Source organism: Anarhichas minor, unplaced genomic scaffold, assembly GCF_050575085.1.
Source record: "Anarhichas minor isolate MPS153535 unplaced genomic scaffold, ASM5057508v1 ptg000042l, whole genome shotgun sequence".
Taxonomy (NCBI): domain Eukaryota; kingdom Metazoa; phylum Chordata; class Actinopteri; order Perciformes; family Anarhichadidae; genus Anarhichas; species Anarhichas minor.
In genome coordinates, this window is record NW_027466488.1 from 5,664,389 (window position 1) to 5,677,696 (window position 13,308).

The window sequence follows — 13,308 nt, forward strand, 5'->3', positions numbered from 1 at the left end:
AGGTCATTAGTAAGCAGCTGAGCAGCTCAATAGGCCATTTAAACATTGTTAAGAGCACTGTGCAATCCAAACCTACAGTGAAATACCTTCACTCAGCCAGCAAAGTTGTAGTGCCGTGAACTTTAGGGTCTCCTCAGGGCACGATCACAGCCGGGGAGAAACTGATCGTAATCTTCCTACTACTCTGATCCTAAATACACAGGGGATACGAGTTTGCCACTCAAGTCAAAAAATCTGACACGTACTTTTGCAAGTCAGTGTCAGTCAACAGAGGCTTATAAACATTACACGCAGTGCACACTGTACCCATTCAGCTATCTACAGCAGAACATAAATGGGTTGCATGCCTACCCAGAGATGCCCGCTTCATCGCCCTGGAAAAAAATGCGAAACTAAAAAACTATACAATGCCTGCTGATCTTGATTCTTGCACTCACCATTATGACCTTAAGTCAGACTGGTGCAAGAGAACACAAAGCCGTAATTGGGTGGAATTTAAATTCCCTCGCTGAGCTCAGGCCGCAGCAGTGCTGGCCACCAAGAAATAGGGGAGAAATATCACATACATATAAATCCATAAACCTATCTATCTATCTAAGTCAATCAAGTTTAAGAAAAAATAAAAATTGGAGGAATTTCTTTTCTACTTCACTGCAGCATCAGCTACAGACAGGCTAGTAAAGGTTCAACGTCCTGCTCAAGGGCACTTCAGCATGTCAGATGCTTCTCTGCAGGGTTATTTAAAAACAGGGACCTCTGGTCAGAGGGCCGCCTCCCTACCATACTTACTATGCTGTTGTGCAGCCGTAGGTTAAGATTTGATTTGGGACCCTTTAAAATGGCAACACTCTGCGCACATCGAATGAATTACGTTCAGTCAGCCATTTCAACTACAGAATAAGCTGGGGTGACCCCTTCCAAGGCTAGTGCACATGGGTATAGGTTTCATTTCAATCTGGGAGGCAGTAACACCAGCCTCCTGATTACTATCGCAGCCAACAAAACTACAACAAACAGGCTATTTTCCTCACATCACACAATGATTTCTAACAGAACACAAAACAGTCAATATTTTCTCTCTGGATTTGATCGGCCTCTCAACTGACCCACTGTAAATGTAGCAATTATTGCAAAACAAAATATATCTTTAATAAAGTTGAGGCACTTACCAAGTATAGCTTTTGAAGACAATGCCGTACATGTACATTTTTTCTAAACAAAATAGAACACTTACAAATTGACTTACTTGAATCAGAAGCTAGAAGCGATCATGTGAACATATGCAGGAGGAATACAATTCATTCAACACACAGACCCACACTTCTGAGCATGACAGAAGTTAAATCAAGATGAAAAATACAATATTGTTTTAGATCGCAGCCCAAACTGACATGAGAGTAAAGTATCCCGAACTTATACGACGCAACATCAGTAAATTGCACACCACTGAAGAATACTAACGTGGATGGTCCAACACTGACGACGCTAGACTGACAAGTGAAGCAAATTCACGTTCTTCCTCTTGATAGAATGCTTGGTTTGTTCATTTTTGTCACGTACTGTCCATACTAATGAGCACCCCTAATAATATCCCAATTCAGTGATATACAGGATCATAACAGTGGCGGGTTCAGGGTTGAAAAACTCTATTCTGCTTCAGGCCCGATGGGATTTAGGCTAAAGTGAAGAGTTTTTTTAACATAAATGTTGTGTCCACTGAAGTTTAAATGCATTTCTACTACCGTGTGACACATAAATTGTTGAGAAACAGTTTAAACTATGTACTGAGGTGACCCCTTGTCAAAAGTAGTACATACAGGGAACAGGTGTCCTGAAAGCAGAGTGTACGAGCAGTCCCTTGCTGAAATTGTGCAGCTATGTTAAGTAATTGGTGAGCTGCCACAATGGAAGTTTGGGGCATTCTTTCCAATAGATTACTTTTAGTCTGTCAGCCAAATGAACAAGTAGAGAATAACCTGAAACCCTGTATGAGGACACCATCCACAGCACATCCTTCATGCCTCGGGGAGTTATTTTCAAAAAATCAGATTACTATTATTATCATATTTTTCGAGACTTGATTTCTTAGGGAGCATTTCATTGACAATGTCATCTCAATTTTAGAAGCACTTTTTCTGCTCATAGCAACTCAAGAGAGCGTTTTAAATCATCTTTACAGTGCACTGAATATTGCAACTACAGTGAATTTTACGACGCATACGCACTGTGCAGCTGGGCAACAAGGGACAAACATAGCAGCGGGATGCATACAAAGTCACTATTTGTGGATTGTCGTCCAAACAATTCATCTAGATCAGCAGTGTAGCGCCTCTGCAATACAGTTAACCAGCACACAGAGGGAACTGCTTCAGCTGAATGTGCAATTCCAATGTCCATTTCCAATGCAACAGCCCAATGCAGTCCACTATGCCAGAGTATAATAGTTTAGCAGCAGGGTCAACTCATTAGCTCAAACCGTTATTCCTTTAAGTAATAAAATGTTTCAGGAGTTTTGTCTGTTATACTACATGTGGGTGGTTCCCATGGTCTATTGTAAGGCTCTCCACTCTCTGTGTTTATCATTTTTTTGGGGGTCTCAAGGGTCAGGGTCTGTCCCACTTTGCACTGCGAGAGGGCAGACAGTGACCTAGATAGATGGCCGGGCAATCACGGGGCTAACGTCCATTAACAGTCTACCTGAGCTGCATGTCTTTGGACTGCGTGAGGAAAAAGAAAGCAAGGAGGAATGATTGAATTCCTTGAGATCTGGCCACGAGAGATTCATTTCCTCAGAGGTGATGTGTCATTACATCTGCACCATTGTGAAATGGTTTCGATACACAGTAGAGAGTGCAGCATTTGTGGTGATTACTGCATCTTGGCTTTATAAGTATATGTTTTTCTACTTGGTTGTTGTGTATTAGTGATGTTATATGTTCTGACAAGTGAGTTTAAATGTGGGACAAATAAAGTACCAGTCAATTTAAAAATAGACTTCCAAGGATGCTACCCTCTTGGCTATACCCTCAACGTATCCAGATATGCCATGTTTATGTGTTGCAGTCCTGCCCCGAGGTGACTTCTGTTTTAAGTGGTAAGAAAGCAAACGGCTGCTGTCTGGTAAAATAACTCCCTTGTTGAGTTGTTACGGCACCTTTGAGTGCTGTTGACCTGTTGGCTGGAGAGTTTAGGAAAATAAACTGCATACAATGTTTGAGCAACAGCTGTGTGACAGCTTTGTGGAAACCGCATTATAAACTGTTGATACAGCAGAAAGCTACCTGGCAACGGCAGATTGTGGGTTGAGAAATTTCTTTTGACATGTTAGCAGATGCCTTATTCCATAATGTTGTACATTACCACAATAAGATAAACTTGAAACTTGTATTCATGAAGCCAGTGCACAAAACTAAAAAAGTGTGACCATGGGATATTCATGCGTCACCATGGACAGCCTCATTTGGTAGAGAAGTGCAATGTTCAGGAATGAGAGTCAAAGAGAGAGCTAATACAATGAATTATGGTCAGCCAGACTGCCAAATTACAGTCAAAAGCCTGAATAGCAAAATGCCTTGACTTGAGATAATGTGCTCATTAGGCAGCTACTGGTGACTGTCTTACCATTACCATGGACACTGAGCATTATTTACTATGCACTCTATGAGTCTATGTGATCAACATCCTCCTTGAGCTATGGCCTGTATGATGTGACCTGTATCAGCAATCCATACATATTACACTGTATCTCACTGGTCCAGCAATGATGTCTTACCTTCACAATCAAAATATACAGTGTAAGAGCAAATATGCAGACGGTAGGAGCCAATCTGAAGCTTACTAACACTAAGTAACAATTAGCAGTTCAAAGCACACAATTTAGAAAAAAACAACTTAATTATTTGTAGCTTGGGCCATCGATTCTGTCCGTAGCAACAATAATGTGTTCTCGAAAGAAATTGCTGAAATCTCCAAAAAAGATAAAATAGCAAATTAGGTCCAACTGGGCAACAACATTCAGCACCACAGAGGCTGTAAATAAACCCCCCACTAAGTCACCTTAATTAAAAATAAATGAAAGTAAAAATGATGACCCTTTACAGTTTGCAGACCAATCTAACTTAATCTACTGTCGACGTTTGCACAGTTACTCTGGACAATGAGGGATAATTAGCAACATTTCTGATGTAATCACTTTTAATTTTATCTCCAAAAAAGATGGAAACTAATCTGGCAAAACTGATGGTTTACAGAATTTACAAAATTAATGACAATCTGTCTGCTTGTACTTGTTGCCCTGTTGGACCTAGTAATAGCCAAATCAAAGAGTTATAGCTAACAAAAATGCCATAAACTATGGAACAAATGGCCAGAGTTACACAAATAAAAGTTGTAATAAACCATAAGCTACATGGTTTTAACACTCATACCATGATGATAATGTATTGAATAGTGGGTATTAATGTCTTCAGCCTAAGCAATTGTGCAGTCATGTTGCGGAACAATGATCTGTTGTAGAATGAGACTGGACTTTAACATATTCTGGCCTCAATTTCTGTATCAAGTAAAATTGAACAGAATCTGATAGAATGTCACAGAATGGGTCCTGCCAAAACTAAAGTGATGATGATGATCCATGCATGAAAATGACCCAACATCCAATACCATAATAACACACTGGCACACACACCACGCACACTAATATGAATTCATTAGGAAAAAGACAGCAATGATTAGAGGCCTAATGGGCGTGTGTGACGATGCGTTTAAGGGTGGACGTGTGTGAGCAGTCAGGCATGGTTCAGACTTGAGCGGAATAATTATCTGTTTCATACTGATGAATCAAATGACTGACACATACAGAAACACACATATAGACATAAACACAGGTCCTTTTTTCTTCTGCGTGGACACATTTTCCTGACAACATATTTTTCACAACCTCTGGCAGTTAGCAATTAAGTTGGCAGAAAGAAAACACAGTCGATATCCAAAAAATCACACACAACCATGTGCGTGTTCGCAAACTAACAAAATAATAACACAGGCACAAATAGAAGCACACTCGCGGCTTTTTCTGACAGGCTGTCAGACCGTTACAAACCATATTGATTGTGCTGCTTTTATTCAGAACTTAACAGAATGACAACAGACACACAAGCAGCCAGCGTTACATATTGGCTTTTGAAACTTGTGTAAACGTACACAAAGAAGGAAAGAAAAGGCCCCCACACTTCAGTAAAAACATTCGTCTCTGTCTCAATTTTGTATAACATGTTATTGATGAAAGAAGTCATCTGGAATAATAGTCAGTCAGAGGCTGAGCGAGAGAGAGAGAGGCGATAAAGAAGGGGAGGAGAGGAGACAAAGAGCCGAAGATGGAATCCGAGAAAAAAGGTAAAGAAATATAACTGTTATTTACTTTGTTTAAATATCATGTTCACTCCCCGAACCTTTAGCACTTTCTCTCTAACTGGCCACAAAAAACAAAAACACATTTTTATTTATCTGGAACTTACACTTAAGGTTCCGAGTGATGTGTTTAATAATTTGTCTCATTCCCTGTATACACAAATTAAATTATGATTAAAGATTGATGATCCAGCAGGTATACATATGTCTTTACATTAAGGACGATGTGCTTATAAAGGAGATAAACAAAACCAAGTTGAAGTTAGGTCAGGTGTCTGCACAAGGAGATGATTGCTGATAAAAAATAAAAAACTATAGCCGGTCATGCTAAGGAGACTTAAGCTCGCAAATACCAATAAAGTAATGTTAAACTCAGGAATATCCTATAGTGACATGTAGGGGTTACTAAAAAGGCAGAGCCTTAGTGGACGTAGATGTATTAATGCATGTATATGTGGACGGTGCACATTTATCTTAAAAATAGAGCCTGAGTCAGAGCGGGGGAAATGTCAGTAAGTTAACACTATAAAGTTATATTCAATGTTGTCAATCAATTCATCGTTTTCCGGACTGAGATGATTAAGTGGTGGGATTACATTTTCATTTACATTTCAGCGTTCATTTTCAATAAAAATAAATCATTTTGTGCAAGTCAATGTTTTTGGTTGTCGTCTTCTCAGTAAAGAGAGCAATACCAACTTGTTTGTATATCTTGTTTGAAATCCCCACTGTGCATAACCGACCGTGGGTACCGTGCTTACGCTCAGTGTTGAAAGCCACGCAGAAAGACAGATTGAAATGTGTAGTGTGAGTTAACTCAACACGAAAAAATCAATAAACCGCCCCGTGTCTGCCTGATCAAGAACAGGCAGATTAGGAGCACACATGCGTAGCATCATGCCATGCTGGATCATTCCACTAAGTGGTGGAATAAGGAGGATTATACATTGTGCAGTCAATTTTTCTTTTAAGAGGGGGAAACTAGAAAAGCTAAACAAGTATTCAGCACATGAGTATATATTGTATACAGTGCACTGATGTCTTAGTATAGTAGACAGACTGGACTTTATTATTATTTATCATTACTGTGTCATTAATTTAGAACGTATTCTATTGTTTTCTATTCTATTCTACTCCAGTCTAGTCTATTACTGTCTTTATCCTGTTGTTTGCCTTTGTCCTTGTCTCTCCCTCTGTGTACGTAGATAGTGACATTCTGCAAATGCCAGCAGCTGTAGTAGCTGATAATCTGTCATTATAGCACATTCTTAAAGTGCTCTCAAACCTCAAGCAGGCGAGCACGCACGCACGCACACGCACATACACACACACACACACACACACACACACACACACACACACACACACAGGCAGTACACACAACAGATGGAAGACATTCGTCTGTTATAAGCTAAGTCTACTTGAATCTATTATACTCCACTGTTTTGGATTATATTTTAAATACCAAGCAACACACACACACGACACAAAGATGGCTTGTCATCTGACACCAAGCATAATCACCAATAATATGTGGCACATGTGTCATTATGAGACTTTTTTTGGACTGTAAGAGACTTGAATAAGGCCAGGTGACGATGGCTGCAAAGTGCTGTCGAAATAAAAAGATTAGATTAGAGTCTCATGGATAAGTAAATGAGATCTGCACAGGCTTACAGTAACACTTGGGTAAAATCTTTGTCATACAGTAATTATTTGATGTCATGTCTCTCTATCAAGGTCAGAGAGACAGAGGTGAGAACAAAAAGTCCATCTCTCTCTCTCCTCTGACTTTCTTTACTCAATTACATCTCACCATTTCTCCATCCTACTCCTTCAGAGGCTCAGAAGTGAGTCGACTCCATTTACATCCACCTTTAGAGAAAACTTCAAGGCCACATGTTAAGTGCCTGCTTGGACATTCAGTCTCTTTCCTTTTCTCTCTTCCTGGATTCACTTTTGCAAAGTAAAGTTGCAAGCTGAACATTCAGCCCGGTTTTTCTCCTCTATACTTTCCCTCTCTCTTCTCCTCTGTAGTTTTCAATGAGCTCAGTGCCATCTTGATCTATTTTTGCTCTTCCCTCTCACCATCTTCAAACTTAACATTTTAGACAAATCAAAGTGAAAGGAGGAAAGAGGATGATACAGGGAGAAAGTAGATGAGAAAGTAGATGAGAGAGCAGAGTAGAGTAGATGAGGGAGAGAGGTGAGGAGAGAGAAGTAGAGAATAAAGAACAGAGATGTTAGCAGGAAATGAGAGGCAAGCAGAAGGAAAGAGCGGAGAGCTGAGGAGCTGGGAAAGTGGAGAAGACAGTGAAGACAGGTTATGTGATGACACATGAAGAGAAATAATACCACAAAAAGATGATGCTAGAGATACCTGAGATGTTGCACCGCAGGTATATGAATTATTCATTTCTATACATTGATGACTCAAAAACAAAGTTACCTTCACACAATTGGGGAGGTGTGAGCTCGGCAATATGAGCTGAATTCAGTCATCAAGCAGGAAAAACAAAAAGGAAGTCTAAAACCACAGCCATTCAACGTTCTCAACAATGGACCACAAAAGAGAATGTTTGTGGAAGTTGATTATAGTCTGTCTTACAACTTTTTACAGCAATTCATGCTCTGTTTTTGCCTCTCCTGTCACTCTCCTCATCACTATGTTATCTACTTAGCTATCTTCAATGACAACCAGTAAAAGCTTTTCAACTGGCGATATTGAATATTATTGAGCAATGCAATTAAAGCAGTGGTTAACACAGACTGATCAGTATATGGCATACAACACCAAACTCAGTACTATTGGCCAAACAATGCTTACCAACACAAAAAGTGAATTGTCTTAAGACCCCTATATTAGACGGTATAATGTGATGTAAGTAAATTTAAGGTGTCAAGGATTTATTTTTCTCATGTCAGATTCCAATGACATTTTTTGATGGAAATGCCAGGTGAAGTAAAGGCAGGGTGGATAAAATAATGAATATGAGCTCACCTTCCCAGACTCCATTGCAGTGATGACCCACACACAGTGTGCGTTGTTCTCATATTGAACTGGGTAGTTAGGAGAAGTTATGACCCCTTTGGGCCCCCTTAGATTGCTGCCACAGGTACGAGCTACAAAGGAAGAAAGCACAAGAGAGAGACAGAGCGACAGAGTTTTAAAAAAGATTTATGGGATAATCAAAGTTATGCCCTCAGATTGCAAATGTCCTCTTACCTTACAAAGAGAAACAACAGAGAGAGGATGTGGCAGTGGCAGAGGAATTAAGGTTCAATATAGACAAAACTGAAACTGTGGGACATTAGTAAATCAAATATTTGAAAAATTCCCTGCAATGAAATCATTCACAGTCGATTTCGAAGTCTTCGTTTCACAGGTGTTTCACAGGTGTTTTCCACAAACACTGATTGCTAGTGAGATTAAACTGATGACTTACTTATTCTACTTCTCCACTTGGCTACTTACATCTAATCACAGTTTTTCTTCAATTTTCCTAATATTTTTACAGATCATCAGTAAAACACGGACGTGAAGCCTTTCATTCATTCACATCAGTGAGTCAGAGATAAAACACTTCTCTTTAGGCGTGGGGCTGTTACCATTTATGAAGTGCGTCGTCATTATCAAATGTGTTTTGTTATCATTAAGGTCATGTTTCCATTAATGCATTACTCATCCCTCTCACTTATGATACCGACACAAATTAAAATGTTTACTTCATTGTCTAAAACACTGAAAGTGAAGGTGAATACTGTACCTGATATACAGTGTGCACACAAAAACTTGGGAAATTGTTCAATTCAATTCAATTTATTTTTGTATAGCCCAAAATCACAAATTACAAATTTGCCTCAGAGGGCTTTACAATCTGTACACCTATGCCATCCTCTGTCCCGGAACCCTCACATCGGAACAGGAAAAACTCCCACAAAAAACCCTTTAATGGGGAGAAAAGAGGGAGAGACCTGTGGGAGAGCAACAGAGGAGGGATCCCTCTCCCAGGATGGATAGAAGTGCAATTATAGTAGGGTCAGTGGCGTGAATCAGAACATACAGTAGCTGTTATGGCATCATGAGTGAAAGTGATAAACACCAGAATTACAAAAACAAGACAATTGTTGAAAAATGTTAATTCTATATACAAAAAGAGCGGTTGACATTGCAATATTGTGACGATGTAAAAATGAAAGAACCACAATGCTGTATATTCATGCTGCAGTTTGAGGAAAGGAAAACAATGTATTCTAGAAAGTGGATCCAATTACCAAAAAGGGCATATCATTAGCTCCACAAATCTACTGTCTACCAGAGTGCAGCCTTTCAGAAACCTTTCGCACTGTTAACATAAATGCATAACTTGGTATAAGTACAAAACATACAGCCTTGTGCAATGGAGGGGAAAAAAGTACTTGGGGCTGTGGTCTGAAGACTTTTTCTTTCATTTGTTTTCCCTCCATCGACATTCATTTGTGTGTTGGACACTGAAAGGCACTGTTTCCTCATGATGTTCAAATTCTGGAAGGTCACAATTAGCCCCCCAAAAAAAGAACAATAAACCAGAATCAAACATCATAGTTACCTCAAAAACTGGAGGCTTCTCTCTAGAAGATAATGTTCTAATAACATCCAAAAACATTACTCAATATTTTTATAATGACAATTTAGGGGAGCCTACAGCTGTTTTGGGGTCAAAGTACAGTATGTCTGTCCTGAATTGTATAACAAGTCATCCAACAGCTGTTAGGATATTTCACTATGGAAAAAAGGTCATTTATTTTTAGAAATGTTCCAGGTAAAAATGGGTATTTTCAAAACATTTGCCCCAAACTCTGCTGCTTCAGTATACACCATTGCTCCTAAAGAGCCTGCAGATCTCCATTATGAAAGCATTTTTCATAATATCCTTCCAAATGCTCTATTTCATCCATATCGATTTTGTCCTGTGTAATACTGCAAGTAATATATTTTGCTTTCAGTACCTCATAAAGTCATAAAGTGTTATTGCCTTAAAGAGATATTTGGCAAAAAAAAGGCAACGGTACCCTTAAAACCCCTCTCTCTCTCTCTATTGCAGTAATATTAAATAGTTTACTTGACATTTTCAGTCAGTTTTGGTCAACAAGCACTGTCACCATTGCAGAGGAAGTTTTATCTGGTCATATATTTGCCATTTATCTATCATAATTAGTTAGCTGGAGGTGATCACTGCCATTATAGGGAAGGAAGGGCAATGACATAGAGGAAATAACATTTAAGACAATAAAGGACAGACAAATAATACTGAATAATAGTGAGGGTGAGGATTTAGAGAGAGATGGGTGGAAGTCTGCAAAGACACAACAGGCAGGTTGGGGAGAGGTTGAGACGGAAATAAAATAGAGAGGGTGAAAGATAATAATCTGGGAAAGGGAAAGAAAATAAATTGAAGGAGGAAGGGCAAAAGGCAAGGAAGATTCAGAGGCACTGAAAATACCAAGAGAGAGAGGGAGAGAGAGGAGGACCTCTGATGACTGATCTGCCTGTTAATTAGAAAAGAGAGCCGAAACACACTGCGATACACACAGGTACACGCACACACACACGCACACGGACACACAGAAACACATTCATGGCGATTCATCCCAGAGACCAGCTTCTAATTAACATTAAAGTCTCAGTAGAGAATGAGAGAAGCTCATGGGTTTGAATCCCAGGAGAGTGATCACATCAGATAACACAATACACCAGAGCAGTCCAGCAATATTTAACCTCTGCCTGCCTGTTTGCATCCGACTGCCTCTTTTCTGCTCTTTCTTTTTCTCTTCCTTGCGCTCTCTTTTTTGCTCTTTGTGTTTATTCCTCACCATAATTACAGCAATTTATATGAAACATATCAAAACAGAAATCACTGTCTGAATACTGAATAGATTGTTCTGAATGTACAGTTTCCAGCTGTCACTATATTGTGTTGTGTTGTGTCATACTGAAAATTCCCCTTTTGAATTCAGATTTTCCCCTAAAAAGTACCCTTCACTAGTTTTGAAAGTAAGAAAAACAAGTTGTTGTTTAAAATTGTCATACATATTTTCTGCATCTACGACTTCATTGAAGGAACATGAAATGTAATGCATACTGAGCGACTATTCTATTCTTAACGTGGAACAGTTATTCTCCTTTAATTTCAGAAAGAAATGTACCGCACCAAAAATCAGTCATGGGTTCAAGGTCATCTGGCCAATAAAAAGGTATAATTATTGCATGAAAATATGAACAATAAAACGAAGCTTTCACCGAAGCTTTGCAAGCAAGCTAATTATGAAAATAATATCCACATGTCCCTCCATCTCTGTCAATGTCTCACTGCAGTCTTCCTCTCTACTGTCTCTTACTGACAAAAGTAGCCAATATCATGAACTCGGATCCCTGCAGTCACACACACACTTACACACACACTTACACTATAATACAATGTGACAAGGACCCTATAGTGTGCGTCTGAGCACTGGGACTTCCTGTCCGTCAAACACACACACAGCTCAAGGCAAATACTGCTGCAGCTATGATGTGTGTGTGTGGCATTGTCCTTTGGATACTTGCTGTCAATATAAGTGTGTGTGTGATATCTGTCTGCCTTTTTATTGTTGGGCAATACACCCCACACGGTATTGTCAGTGAACATGTGGGCAGTGAGAGCCCCTGCATCATTGCTCTGCCACTCAAACTTGTATTATTTATTTAGTCACTCAGCCAGTCAGTCAGAAAGTGAATCATGGATTTGAACACATCAACACAACAAAATGTAAATCACATTGATATTTTTCATTGTGCTTCAGTTATTGTAAACTTTCAGTGCCTCTGCATTAACAAATACCAGCAAAATAACATACCGAGACACATATTCACAAAATTCTGTCTAAACAGATATATTATTATATGTAATGCTTTACAAATGGGTATCTGGATTGTGCAGGCATCCATTTTTGTCATTTTCAGTGCACACAAGCTGAGGTAGCAGTTGCTAGGAGCTGTAAGAAAGATGCCCATTTAGGAGTTGTTATTTGTGTTACTGTGAACAACACATTAGAGCAATTTAAACGCTGAAAAAGTGGGAGATTTGAGCCGATGCAGAGGTCTGGAACCAGACAAAAGTAATGCAGCATTGAAAAGGGTATGCAAAATCTCAGCAGTTATACAATACAGTGAAACTAATCAGAGGCATCTACCATGAATTAAGTCAAATGTAGGTACTGTATCATGCTATATATACATAATATATTGGTTTAGTAGTGTTGTTGATTAGTTTTAGGGCTTTGCAGGGCCTGGCTCTCAGCTATGCTCTGAATCTTTTGACCTCAGCAGAGGATTGCCAGAGGAGCTGAAAAAGGAACCTTGTGACTGTTTCATTGTCCAGTTTAATGACTGAAGGTGAACAGGCTTTGGCCATATTTGTGGCGTTGGAACAACAGTCTGGGGATCTCAGGCAGCACTAAGTATCATATTATAGGTTGGCCTTATTTTACCTTTTTATTATCATCAACAAATCCCCTGAAGAAACAAAAACTAACAATGGATTTATTGTACTAACACGTGTTGTCTGTGTGGCCACACTCTAATGTAGCTTACACATTCCTGCCATGGAACTCCACACTGTTATCCAAGAACTATAACAAGCACATTTGCTTTATTGTGAATATTAAAGTCTAGTTTCAGTGCTACATAGCCTAAAGCAGTGGGATCTCTGATGACAGGAAGGGCATCATTTTTACCATCATGTTTTTTTGTGGCGATTAAAGCCAGTCATAGGGGTTGGTGGTTAAACTCCTGGCTCCAGCTAATGCATGCTAAACTGTCCTTAAGCATAACACTGAATCCCAGATAAGTAGGTCAGAACCTTGCTTGACGGCTCTGCC

General features: G+C 39.3%; 1 protein-coding gene across 1 annotated transcript in view; it reads right to left on the reverse strand.

The window, feature by feature from the left end:
* Window positions 1–13,308, reverse strand: part of LOC142970066 (CUB and sushi domain-containing protein 1-like) — a 362,809-nt gene that overhangs the window by 140,000 nt on the left and 209,501 nt on the right. Inside the window, exon 10 of the mRNA XM_076110217.1 lies at window positions 8,411–8,532. Within this exon, the coding sequence (XP_075966332.1) occupies window positions 8,411–8,532 (122 nt within the window). The remainder of the gene's footprint in view (window positions 1–8,410; window positions 8,533–13,308) is intronic.